Source organism: Lycium ferocissimum, unplaced genomic scaffold (genome assembly GCF_029784015.1).
Source record: "Lycium ferocissimum isolate CSIRO_LF1 unplaced genomic scaffold, AGI_CSIRO_Lferr_CH_V1 ctg45, whole genome shotgun sequence".
NCBI classification, from domain to species: domain Eukaryota; kingdom Viridiplantae; phylum Streptophyta; class Magnoliopsida; order Solanales; family Solanaceae; genus Lycium; species Lycium ferocissimum.
In genome coordinates, this window is record NW_026725683.1 from 433157 (window position 1) to 447449 (window position 14293).

At 34.1% G+C, this 14293-nt stretch overlaps 1 protein-coding gene across 1 annotated transcript; it reads right to left on the reverse strand.

Moving 5' to 3' along the window:
• Window positions 1–300: 300 nt before the first annotated feature.
• LOC132044420 (serine/threonine-protein kinase D6PKL2-like) lies at window positions 301–6011 on the reverse strand. The gene is made up of 3 exons (XM_059434896.1): window positions 5848–6011; window positions 2879–5025; window positions 301–1297 (listed from the first exon to the last, which is right to left on the reverse strand). Exons 2-3 carry the CDS (start codon window positions 4807–4809, stop codon window positions 460–462), a joined length of 2769 nt encoding a protein of 922 aa, XP_059290879.1. The 5' UTR covers window positions 4810–5025; window positions 5848–6011; the 3' UTR covers window positions 301–459.
• Window positions 6012–14293: the final 8282 nt, after the last annotated feature.

The window sequence follows — 14293 nt, forward strand, 5'->3', positions numbered from 1 at the left end:
TTTCCGGCGAACCCCTTTCTGCCCCTCTAACTCCGCTCCCCTTCTTAATCTTATTCCATTTCAATCAACTACCATTTCATAGCATGACTCAGTACATTTATTGCTCAGCCTCCTATTTGTGGCTCTTAAGCTTTTCCCAGGTACATCATCTAAACAACTCAAAAACAACAACATACTCAGTGTGATCTCACAGGCGGGGTTTGGGAGGGGAGGATGTACGCAGACCTTACCTCTGCCTTTGTGGGGCAGAGAGGCTGTTTCCGACATCATCTAAGCAAATCCAAATATAATATGGCATAATCAAGGATAACTACAGCATAATTTTCACTGAGCAAAATTTTATGGTGATGTATATGAGATCTCCTTGCTTTTCATTGTATAATTTAGACATCAGTATCAACAAGGGGTGGGAACAATGATACATCACAAGTCATAACCAGAGAGCAAACACCAGTTTTGCTAAAATAGTTCAAATTCCAAATGCTCTCCAGTTGAACTATACTCCAGAAACTTTTTGCTCTTTTCCTCAAGAACCACTTTACCTATTCCGGGCACTTGAGGTGGAACGGCGCAACGTATCAGTGCCCAATTCAAGCCATCAAAGAAAGGGTGTCTCTTTATCTCAGCAGCTCCTGTTTCTGTTCCCAATCGATTCTCGGGATCCTTTACCAACAGCCCTCTGATAAGATCCCTTGCCTGAAAACTAACGATCTGGCTGTCCGGAAATCTAAGGTTCTGCGTGACGACATTGGCCAATGTTTCTTCGTTTCCCCCACCTTTAAAGGGTGTCTTCCCATATAGAAGCTCATATAGGAAAACACCAAGTGTCCACCAGTCAACAGCACTCCCATGACCCTCTCCTTTGATAATCTCAGGAGCTAAGTATTCATGTGTACCCACGAACGAATTGGACCGAGCTTCCGTTGGCTCTACTACAAGCTGAGGCAATGATCTGTTAAGAGATGCAGCTTGATCAGCTTTTAGCTTTCTTGCTCTTGCAGTGTGGCCGGGTAAAATTCTGGGGCTAAAGCAAGAAACTTGACATGAGGGTCCCGCACAAAAAGGATCAATGCAGTTGGATCCTGCGCATGGACCGGAGATCCGTGGGGCTTCCACTCCCAATGAGGATGATTGTAGAAGAGTGGGATTAACGGAACATCTGAGTGAGAGGTCGAAATCAGTAAGCATGATGTGACCATCTTCTCTGACCAGAATATTTTCTGGTTTCAAATCACGGTATACAACTCCTTGCATATGCAAATACTCCAGAGCAAGGAGGACCTCGGCAACATAAAACCTGCAATTACAATGAGTTAAGAGAGGTTTTCACTGACTGCCGAATATACAGATGTGGAAGCTAAAAGATTAATAACGTGATGTATGAGACTATAACCTATCTAAGTTAGAATATCGTGGATGCATAATCATGATACGGAATAGTTATTAGTTTCCATTCAACATGGCGGGAGTTGATTTTTACATTCTCAGCGGTTAAGATAATATTTAATTCATATATGCTTGAGCATTATAGACAAATATACATGATGCAGAATACAGTTTCTAGCTTCCATAAAAACTCGGCTGAAACTGTGATGTACATTCAACCAAGTTCTGAAAAGCACAACCACTAGGTTATTAAAGCAAACCAAAATCTTTAATCTTTCCAACAGTGTATAAAGACACAGCTACCAAAGCAAGCCAACTTTTTTAAACAGCAACCCAAAGTTCTCCCTTTCCAAGTCAAACTACCACGTCTTCACCGAAACTATTGATAACTTTTCTGCAGAATCCAGATTTTGACAATGTATCGACACAAATAAAATAAAACCAAGTGAATCACGAATAGAAGTCCAATCAAAGAAGTTCCCTTCAGCGTTTAAAAGTAATAGTTTTGACACAAGTGTATTCTAATCAATTTTCATTTTACTTTGGAAGGAGAGGTTTGATGGGTGAGGGAAAGAGGACATACCTAAGCTTAAAAGAACTTGTAATCTCTTAACTGAAAAAAAAAAAAAGGCCATGGTCGTGCAATACCGATCCTTTATTTGTTCAATTCAATAAAGTTACTAGCAAGTCCAAGTTAAGCTCTCTATTAAACCGAGACTTAGAGGTGCAAAATGAACTACGGGAAGCCAAAATTTTATGGTGTTTTTTTCAATGCAATTACCCAGAGAAGTGTCTGGGTGGATAATCAAGTGAGGATAGGCATATCATAACAAAATGACTGCATAGACATTCACCCATATATAGTCTAACCATTTAAACTAAAAAATTGTTACCCTTTATCAAAAAATTTCACCTCTAATTGCAGGTCAAAAGAAAAGAGTCTTTAAATGTTATGTTTATGGTGAATTAAGGATGAGTTTGGTATGGAGGAAAATGTTTTTGAGTTTTTTCATGTTAGGTTGGTCAAAATGTTTGGGAAAATGTTTTCCTCAAGAAAACAAGTTCCTTAAAAATGAGGAAAATGACTTCTCTAGTGGAAGTAGGGAAAACAAGTTCCATAAGTGATATTCCAAGTTCATTGTCTCCTCCCCCCATCCAACGCCCCCAGTCCCCACCCCTCGACCATCCCAGCCCCAGCCACCCCCGAACACCCACTCCCCACCCCATCCCACCCCCATAGTATTTTGCTAGATTACATATAAATGCTATTGGAATAATATTATTTGCTTACTTACCAAACACTATAAATTAAGTAAGAAACTCGCTCGTTTACTAAGAAAACATTTTTTAGGAAAACATTTTCTTTCATACCAAACACACCCTAAATCATTTCCAAAGAAAGCTTCATTTTTTTACGGGTTTTATCCAGCAAATCAACATCTACAACATGATTCATGTTGAGTAAAATCTACTGCATTGGAGAACATCATACCTTGCTGCTGGCTCAGAAAAATATCGGCCTGGCTGCTTCTGTCGGAGGACATGCAAATCACCACCCGAACAGAACTCCATAACTAAACATGATAAATTTTCTGAAGTAAACTGCGCATAGAGCGTTGGCAGAAAAGGATGATCCAGGATACGCAGAATCTCTCTTTCAGTTTGGGCCCTCGGCAACTTTTTCCTTCTTGCCAGATATTCGTTATCCATAACTTTTATTGCAAACAAGCAGTTAGTTTCTAGCAACTCAGCTAGATACACCGTGCCAATATCTCCACAACCAAGTTTCTTCAATAAATTGAAATGACTTAACCCTAAGAATCCATATTGTTTCCTAACCTGAGTGATAGCCTCCCATCTTCCATCCTTAGACATGTGTGGTCTGTTCCCAGAAAACGAACCACTTAGGTTGCTCTCTTCACTGATGGTTGTGCTAGTACTATAATCACCGATACTACTCTTTGAGCTCTGAGAGAATTCCCCTTGCTCCCTAGATTTTGATGTCTTGTTGAATTTCAACACAGGAGGACCACCATTGTCATAGCCATTAGAGATTTGCTTTGCAGGTTCCTTATTAGATTCCTTGCCCGCACCCTCGAGAGTGCAATGACATCTGTGGCAGACAAGTTGACTAGGCGATTCTGTGGGACCATTTATTTCATAGCATAGATTAAAAGTGCCAGATGCTAGCTCTGACTCCTCTTTCAATTTCTTCTTGACAAGATATTTATTTTTGACTGGAGGCTTAATGGCACGACTGGTGCCTTTTGTCGATTTGGTCTCCTTGTTGCCTCTGCCTTTCCGTTTCAGCTTTAGAGCTGTTTTGTTTGCTACTCTAAATGATGTAACCACATTTCTCTTCACATTATCTGGTGATCTTTTTGGTCCGGACACCAATACAACATTGCTAGACTCACATGAAGATGAGGAAGGAACTGCTTTCTCATTTTTCTGGAGATTGGAAGTTGTAATCTTTAAAGCCTGTTTAGCTACCAACCTAGGAGACAAAATTGGACCTCTGTTTAGGGATTTCATGGGCTCTTTAGGGTACTGAGGGATCATCGTGAAAGAGCCTGAAATGCTTTCTACGCCACCTGTCCTCCCATTTTGAGCTAAAATTGGTTCTGCTTGCTTAATTACTGGTTTATCACCAATTCGAGGTGAAGAGAGAGCGCTTTGGCTGGTTGGAAAATCCTTTTTACGGGAGGCTGGAACATTTTCTGCTGGTGATATTCTCTCAGATTGCCTGGACATGGACTTCTTACTCTTAATAATACTCGGTTTATTAGCATATCGTGGAGAAGAAAGAGCACTTTGACCTGGCGACTTTAACCTGGACTCTTGAATGTGCTCAGTTACCGAGCTGGACGTGCTCTCTGCTGGCACTATTTTCCCATTTTCACTTATGCTAAATGGTTTAATGGCAAATCGGGGAGAAGAACGGGGACTATGGTTTGCTGACTTAACATACCGTTCGTAGGGGTTTTGGGCCACCTTATGGAAACCAGAATCACTAGTATTTGCAAATCGGGAGGAGCAAGTAATCCTTCCAGGTTCTAAAATACTAGGAGAACCAGGTGGCTTTGATAATCGTTTCATTGCAGCCATTTCTGCTGCCTGAGAAATGGCTAAACCCCGAAACGCCTGCTTTAGAGAAACTGGATCAGAAAACCCCGTTACCGGAGAGTGCGATCCACCAGCCCTCATTGGCCTTTTTGAGGCATCTCTTCTAACATGATCTGTTAAATCCAAACTCTTTGATGTTCTTACATTGATTGATTCGAAAAGCTGATTGATGTCATCTCCTACAAATTTACCGGCTCCTTTTCTACCCAAAGGAGGCTTGTGCTTTCTTGACTGCTGGAACAATTCGACTTCATCCTTTGACTCAACAATTTCACAATTACCATGGAATGAACCCATCACCTAAGGCCTTGGCAGTAAATCGACCAATCAGCAAGAATTCAGCACTTCAAAGGTAAATGGCTTAAACATAAAAGATTCTTGATTTGAACCATCTTTCAAAAGCCAAACACCTTTTCGACTATGCGTGGAACGTCATACATCACATCAGACCGAAAATTTCTGAGCTCTAGCAAATCCAGTTTGGTTTAGTCATTTTGCAATCCGTCCTTGTCCCTGTAATGATAATTAGATTCCTCATTAGAAAATCAAAGCAACACCTGATATCTTCCTTAATACTCAAATCATACATATATTAAAGTACTAAACCAGAATAAATATACAGAAGAGGCAGATATTACCCTTCTTTGGCAACAAAACAAGAATAAAGAGTTGAATGAACAAGCATTTCATGAAACAGAAAATGCAATTAGAAAGCTCAAAAAAATCAAGTTGGATTGGATTTTCCAAGAACATTTGCAAAGATAACCATTAACATGACCTCAATAAGGCATTCACTATTGTTTGAGGTCCAACATTGTATGAAACAATAAAAGTAAATCTTTTTATGCATATTGTAAAGTACTTATATTTCTTGATATCCTATAAAAAGTTTCCCATAAAATCACACAACCCTAAATGAGGTATCAATCCGCCCAATTTATGAGCAAGCATCAACTTAATGAATCTTATACCTATAAGCCAAACCAAAATATGAAAATACACTCAGTTCAAACATAGATCCATTTATATTAAAACAACCCCATTACTCAAAAACAACAAAGATTACAACTTTCAAGGAAAAAAGAAAGATTTGAAGTGGGATTTGTTTTTCAAATGCCTCCATCATTTCTCACAACTTCCTAAAAAGTTGCAATTTTTAGTACAATACAATATACAAAACAACTTAAAATAACTCATGAAAGAAGAGATTGAGTAACTTAAAAGTCATTGCAATGAAGTTAAGAAAAACCCCACATAGAGAACCATCAATAATGAACAAAAGTTCAAACCAAAACACAACTAGAAATCAAGAAAACTAAAAAAGAAGTCATTTACCTTGAAAAAATGTTGTAAACAGAGATCTAAAGCTCTATAATTTCACAAACTATACTCTGAAGAAATGCTTGAAAGAGAGAGAAAGGAGAGAGAGAAAGAGTGTGTGTGTGTGTGTGTGTTGTTTCAGTTTTTCTCATTTCTGTTTACATGTTTTCTAACATCAATGGTCCTTTCTTGGATTGTATAGAGGACATGTGGGCTTCCACTCCATGTACTCAAGTGGGTCCCTATAAAATATATTAGGTATAATTTCAAAATTTATTTTTTATAACAAGAAAATTATTACTCCTTCCGTCCACTTTTACTTATTCACTTTGGACTTTTCACGCTATTTAAGAAATAATAAATGAAGTGCATAATCTACCCATATTAATTAGGGCATATTTTTATTAGATTTGAAAAATGATTTGAAGTGGTAATTAATATTATGGGAAAAATGGGGAAAAAAAATTGTCTTATCTTGATATGTTAAAAGTAACAAATCAAAGAGAAAATATATTTTTGGAATACTGGACAAATAAAAGTGAACGGAGGGAGTATATTAAGTAGGCGTTTGAGAAAATTACTATAGTAAGTAGGCGTTTGAGAAATCAAATATTTGAAGTTGTGCTTAGTTATATTTTTGGCAAAAAGTTATTTAGTCATTTTCAATGTAGTGAAAGTGAAAAAAGTGAAAACAAGATTTTAGGTGTCCGAAGTTGTATTTGGAATTTTCATGGCCAAACACAAATTTTCAAATACAATGAAAAAAAATCAAAAAATAGTGAATAATTCTCATGGCTAAACGGGTAGTAAATACTCCCTCTGGGGCGATTTATGTGGCATAGTTCGGATTTTTGAATGTCCAATTTCTTAATTTTGAACGTGACATAAAAGCTTTAAGTTTTTTTAAAATAAATTTGCATATTTGAAAATTACATAAAAAGTAGTATAAGTCACAATAGTTAATAATTTAAAATATTCAAAAGCATATGAAAAAATTATTGTTAAAGAAAACTTGTTTGACTCTCGAAATTGGAAGATCGCCGCCTAAATTGAAATGGGGACTATTAATTTAATTAGTTAAACAAAATTATATTTTTATAAATTATGAAAGTTGTATAGATTCAAATTACTAATTCAATGAAATGAAATAATTCAAATCTAGAGACATTAAGAGAGACAGGTTAAATTGGGATATCAAGAGTATAATTTTGGAAAGACTATGCTATCTTATTAAAAGTTATTTAATGTTTAACCTATTTTTGCTTGTAAATTAATTTTTAATTAAAAATGAATTGAAAATTCCTCATTGAGCGTTGGGCTGGGGACAATGCACGTCTTTACAACGTGCTTAACCTGTAACATCTTGCCTAAAAAATTATATAACTGATTAACTATAAATCTTACTTGCTTTGGATTCTCCAATTGCTTTCTTTAACTTTTTATTAATTAATTATTTATGTTAAGTTCAATGTACTTTTTTAATAGAGACTCTTTTTTCCCAGAATAAGTCTTTTCTCAATCATTAACTATTAAGAAGTTTCATATTTATTCTTTTTTATTTTCCCTCGATATCTGATACTCGTACTGGAGTTCGATTAAATCTATATTCACACCAGAAAGTGCAAAATTGATAGTAAAATGCTCCCTGATAAAGACGACGTCATATCCAGACTCAAAACATGAGACCTGTTTAATCTAAAATTAAAATTAAGGATTAACAATTGAATTTGTAAATAGTGTCAAGTGAGTTATAATAATCAAAATTAACCTCTAGATCTTGTGAACCTGTCTGTGATGGTAAGAAATAGCAGTACAAAGTAACCAGGACATAAAACAAGTGAGAAGAGTGATTGCTTATTACAAATAGAGAGCTTAAGCGGTGTAAGTGATCAAAACCAAATGGGATACAAATGAGGGAGAGAGGGTGTATTTATAATCTAACCCTAAAGTATCTTTTTCACTATTGTTACATGCCTCATAATAATCATTATTTGCATGTCCCTTGTGTAATGTACACTGATATGTAGTGGATCCTGAAATTTTAGGGCAGTTGATATGGGAAGCTTATCATATATGATCACTGATGGTTGACCGATCATTTGACTCTAAAGCAAGACTGTCTCGTAGCAATGAATGAGTCTGTAACAAGCTGGGAGCTGGGCTTGGATCAAATTTCCCGAGCTATTATTTCAATACCATGCCAAAGAGATCTTTGCTGACTTGGATCCGGTTAGACTTGCGCTGCCAAGCGACAATGACTTCTGCGTTGTCCACGTGTTTGGACCATATTTCGCCAATGCAAGATCTTTTATTAAGAACAAAGGCGTAGATATCATTCAACCACAGTCCTTATTGGTAAGAAGTGTCATATCTATCACTATCGGTAAGACTTTCAATGTTTTGATATTTTTATCAAACTATAATTTTAAATGTTGGATATATTACCCCCACCCCCACCCCCACCCCTTTTAATTTGTGTGTCTTATGTTCCTTTTTAATATATTTAAAAAGAATATCACTTTCTATATTTAGTTATAACTGTTTTATTCTAATATCCCGACTGGCATGAGTAAATGATAAAATTTAAAGGGCATTTTAATATATTATACAACTCTTTACTTTAAAACTATAAGTTTCAAAGAGTTATTCTAACTTTATAAATTTCGTGCTAAGACAAATAAAATAAACGGATAAAGTATATAAATGTACTAAACATTATAGTAATGAAATATTATTGCGTGATGCTTTATGATTTTCTTATTTTCTTGCCTGACAATACTTCTTTTCACAAGTAACAATTTTTTAGTCTGTTTTATTCAAAGAATTAATCCACTTTACTTTTGATGGAAAATATGACACTTTTACTTAAGTACCTGCAGAATAGAGAATACGTGACTCAGAGGCCTAACAATTATTGGTTTAAGGAAAGCAATTATTGGGCTTTTCAAAATTCTATAAATAGTTGGAGACCACTATTGACATCTTTGATTTTTTTTATTTTTTTTCATCCCTGAATTTGAGGGGAAAAAAAATAGAATAGTAAAAGTCACTTCAATATACAGAATAGGTGGAGCTAGTAAACAGTCCAATTATGAAAATGCAGAAGGGCTGAAGACTTTTTACTTATGCTGTTTCTTTTGGGGAATTGACAATGTTAAATTAAATTTTATTCTATGGAAGTATAAAATTTACAGAAATTGGTAGTAACGTATCCGAGTTATATACTATTTTGGAGGATTAATTCGATTAAGATTAGCTTCTTGTTGAAATATTTGTGCCATCAGACATGGGAAGGTGCTATTTTGGGTGAAATATTTACTGTAATATTATTAGTTTACTAAAAAAGTAGATTGAGTAATAATCACGTTGAAAGAAAAAAGAGGAAGAGTGTAAAGCAATTGATAGTTACCCAAAACAACAGCAACAATGATGATGAAGGCTTATGATTAATTGTTAACTAAAATGATTAGCAGCTTAAGCTAGCACTGAAAAGATTAACTCTAAAGTTGATAGGTTGGTGGAACAATCGTAATTATCCCCTACCGGAAACAACATATATAATCAACTTAGTATTACTTATAAGTCTATGTGATTTTAAGCTACTACTAGATTAATTCAAATTCGCACAAAAGATATTCACTTAGGGAGGTGTGAAAGTGTGATCCTTACATGAAGGTTCTTAATCTTAATTATATGATTTGAGACCTCTAATTATGAATAGAAGGATTCCAATCATTCCAACACCCTTTTTTGTAGTGTATTAATTAGTTTATTTCTTGACATGACTATCTAATTAATCAGAAAAATTAGATGAAATTACGATTTTTAAAGGGTTTTTGAGTTTACTTTTAAAATAAATTTTACTAAACCTTCTTAATCATTAAGAGTTGTAAAATTATTACCGACACCTGTTGAATGAGAACGATAACCCTATAACCTTCATTTTCGGTAAGCCGGAGAAAATTAATTAGTACTACATTAAAGATTCTAGAATCGCAAGATTGATCCTTATTATAGGGTCTTTTTCCCTCTTTCCTCTAATCGAATCTCCACGCTTCATAAATAAATACTCTAAATAAATAAGAAGTTTTAAGTCACAATCACTTGACCTGAATTAATTTCATATCAGGCCTTTTGGCCTTTTTCTCTCGTTTTTTGATACCATGGAAAATGACCAATACCGTCATACTTGAATGCAATCGAAAAAGGGACAACTAATTTATGAATGAAAGCTCAACAATGAACACACCCTTCGACATCTTGTTTTATGTTATGTTTAGGGAGTTATGCATACATGAAACGTAGGCCATTAAAAGTATAAAAAACTAGAGAAAGAAAGGACTAAAGATGCACTAATGACAGCTAAAAGTGATGATCTGAAGAAATACTTACCAAACCAAAAAACGTTTGCTTATTGCCATAGGATATATATGTGTGTATCTTTAATTTATTTTATTGTTTGTATTTCACCTGATTTCCGGAATCTGTTTTGCAACATTCGTGCCCGAAAGTTTCAATTTGGGGGTAAAACACGCCCTACCAAGGTGACTCAATTTCAAAAGCTCGCATTTGAAACTTTTTGGTTAAAGATGAAGGAGTACTCACATGCGAACCCAAAATTGACGTTTATGAGTTCTTGATTTTAGTTTTGCAATTACTGAATTATAATTAAAAATGAATAACCTAAAATAAATATATGATATTGATCAAAGTTAATGGATTCTGTTGAACCCGTACCTTCTACTTTATCGTCGCTTTTGGAGGTACCTAACCCCCACCATTTGATGGTACTCCCTCCGGATAAAAAAGAGGGTCCACGTAGCCTCTTTTTTTTGGGTCAAAAAGAGTGTTCACTTATCAAATCAAGAAAGAATTAACCTTTTTTTTTTCCAGATTTGCCCCTATTAAGTTTTATGTGATCAAATCCCAATATCTATTTAATGAGGGACAATTTAGTCAAATTAACAATATTTTAATAGGAGTTAGTATTTTCTTAAAGGGTGTGCAAATGGCTAAGTGGACACTCTTTTTGATGCTGAGGGACTAATATATATGTCATTTAATGGATAATAATTGAACAAATAAGTTTGGTATATTTGTGAAATTTGGAACTTAGTCCTTTGTGCCTCCTGAAGGATTGTCGGCAAAATGGATCTGAAAGGAAAAAAACATTCCGTTACACAAATTATGTTGTAAAATTATTAATATTATGTCTGTGGATACCTTCTTGCTTGCAATTATTCTAGCATATACTAAGGACCTGTCTGGTTCCTATGGTTTAGAGTTAAATGCAACAAGCTGAAATTGGTGGTGTTTAATTAGTCACAAGATCTTCTAAATTAATAAATACAAATTACAATGTCCAAAAAGTGATTATTTTCTTTTAAATAGTTTTGAAATACTGGCAAAAGCTAAATTAATCATCCAAAAAGTTGGTATTTACTATTTTCACCCCTTTCTTTCCATACGTCTGAAGAAAAATGACAGTTTCTATTATGTGAAAAGTCAATCAATCTTTTTTCTCATTGAGATTATTCCAAACATTCTTACGAATATGTATATCTAACTCCAAAAAAACTAGTATGATTTAGAGTATTCTTTATATAGCATCTATATATATGAACTTCAACTAATAGAATTAAGAAATTTATATTTAATTCACATTAAAAATTGTATGTGTTGATTTTTGTACTCCGAACTGTCATTTTTTTGTTAGGGCAAGATGTAATAATTCATGTACTGTTTTTTTTTTTTTTTTGTTCGTACCACATTGTCCAGCAGTGCATGATATGGAAATTTGATGAAGTAAATCCCATACAAGTATTTTTTTTTAAGGTGATAAATAATCTAATCTAGTAAATGAGTGGTTCATATAATTTGATGAGTTAAATATTGGCATCAATAAATACGAAAAGAACCATGTGGGAAGTAGCAGCTGAGCAGCTTAGGTGTCTGTCAGATTTCAGATACTGTTTGTTTTTGGACTTTTATTAGCATTGAGAGTGACCTTTTGGTGTGTATTCCCATAGGTCTCAAAAATCCAAAAGAATAAATAAATATTCAAACAAGAAATTATAGTAGATGATATCGATGTGCCATCACTAGTATATTATTTACTTACATTTTGTCAACTTGTAAGTGAATGATCCTAATTGAACAGATCTATGAAAATATACATAGGCTTGAATACAATAAATAGGAGAAAATACCATTTAAAGTCCTTTACTCCTTAAAATAATGTCCTTATTGTTCCTTAAGTGCACTTTAGTCCACATTAATTAGAGACTAATTAATATATAATAGAAAAAAGATCAAAATTTGCCTTTATGGTTAAAAGTTTGGTTCGATCATAATTGTGCCGTTAGCGACTAAGAGCAATTTCGATCCAGAATTATAACGACGAGTACATAAATGAGTCAAACTTGCAAAATTAGACCTTTTCGTAAAGTAGAGAGACAAATATATACCTTTTGCTAAGCATGTGGAGTAATGGACCAAGGTCATTTTTCAAAATTTTCTTCCTTCCACCAATGTTGTTGCCTCCTCCGTATTATTCCTAAAATACAAAAATGATGGGTTTTCTCCTATAAATATCAAAATTCAGAACATCTTTTTATGTTTTTGGTTTACTAAAATGTCTTCTTCTCTTGCTTCATATCCAATTGGAGTCTACATTTGCTCCCTCACCTCAATTTTTGTTACCATTTTTTGCGCATGTGTCAATGTATGAGGTTGTGTTATTGGAAAGGAGATTTGGAAGCAAGTTATATTGGGATAAGAGCTTGCGTACCAAATATGACATTCTCATTTCAAGATTATAATTATATAGAGTTAATGGTAAAAAACACGCATGTAAATAACTAATAGTTGAGGTGTGTTTTGATAAATAGTTGGTAGTAGTTCAGATAGTAAACTCGCACACCTGATAGTTCCTGTAGGAAACTCACGAAACAGTGGTAGTTCAGGTTTATTTTTGACCAGAGATATGAGTTCAGCTTTTATGCATTAATTATGTATACTAATATTTTTACACTATTAGATTAACTTACAACTGTAATATTTATAGGTAATTTTTGTAATAGATATGATTAGGTAACCATAAAAATAGAGTGTTATAACAAGTTAAATTACAGTGATAATTTAAGATCTCTTACATTATCAGCATGGGCGAAGCTATAGAGATTAGATATGGGATTCACTAACTTTTGCTTAGAATTTTATACTTGTATTAAAAAAAATTCATTAAAGATATATAAACATTTAATTACAAACCCAATAATCAAAACAAACTATGAAGTCAGGGTGCACATACTGTTTTTAGGCAATAAAAGGTCAAATCTTTGTGACAAGAATAACATCTTTCATAAAATAAAAAAATAAAAAGAGTATTGCAGGAGTAAATTAATTCCTTGGAGATCAGTGACTACATTGCTCTTTTTTTTTAAAAAGATTTGGAATTTTTAGAGCCACTAGTTCAATAACAAGCTAAGGACCACTGTGAAGAGTTGATAAAGAGAGAAAAAAGGAAAGATAGAAATCATAACCAAAGGTCAAGAAAGCTAACCCCTAGGTCCAATCATGGTGACCGTGGTAAGTACTCTTCATCTTTAGTTGGGAATTTTCATTCGAGCACCGGGAATAAGTCACATTTATTAGGAAGAGCTTCGCAGTAAAGTAGAATTTTCCAATGTTAATCTAATTTAGGCAGATCACTAAACGGATACTGAATGTCTAAGGAGAAACCAAAAAAGAACCCTATACAGCTATACCATTTTATTCTTCGTTTTTGAGGCTACAATATTCATTATCCTTCTTTTCTTTTGATTGTTGAACATGCATGTCCCATGCATGAAGGGAGGAACAATATGGTCAATATGATTAAAATATTTAATGATTAATAAAGTTGCAAGAAAATGATTTTTGAAACGTCCATGTTGAAGAAAATGATGTTTAAATCCCCAAAGAGGAAAAACCCAAAAAAATAATTATTTGATCTTCTTTACCTCCTAAATTCTTATCCCAAGGCAGTTAGCCGCGCAGTGGCTCAAATTTTCATGGATTAAAGGTCAAGGTCAAATAATGCGTAGTTTCAAAATTCAAAAGTAAAAGCTCCACAATTATATATGTACTATAGATTTATTGGGCTATGATCCATTAAAATATAAGAATCACCCACTAGCTCGGCTGTTTTCGATTATATTATACAGGTGGCGTAGCTTTTGAGTTATTTTTAACATCAAAATCCAAAGGTTGGGTAATAAAAATTCGGAATTCATCCTTAATCAGAATTCACAGATTCAAGTCTTTGAAATGGAGTTGCTTTTGACGGGGAGTATTTTGCTTTTCAAAGTAGAATTTTTTGACCTAAATTCAAATTAGTTAAGTTCTAAAGTGTGTACCGGATATTGAGTTGGAAAAAAAAAAAAAAAAACTTTGAGCTACTTTTACTAAAACTACTTTT

What these genes read in the sequence shown, in the direction of transcription:
- LOC132044420 (XM_059434896.1), bottom strand. Translation starts at nt 4,809, where the DNA reads ATGGGTTCATTCCATGGTAATTGTGAAATTGTTGAGTCAAAGGATGAA. An exon ending in TTTTCTGAGCCAGCAGCAAG is followed by an intron (nt 1,298 to 2,878) that starts GTATGATGTTCT and finishes TTGTAATTGCAG; the next exon opens with GTTTTATGTTGCCGAGGTCC.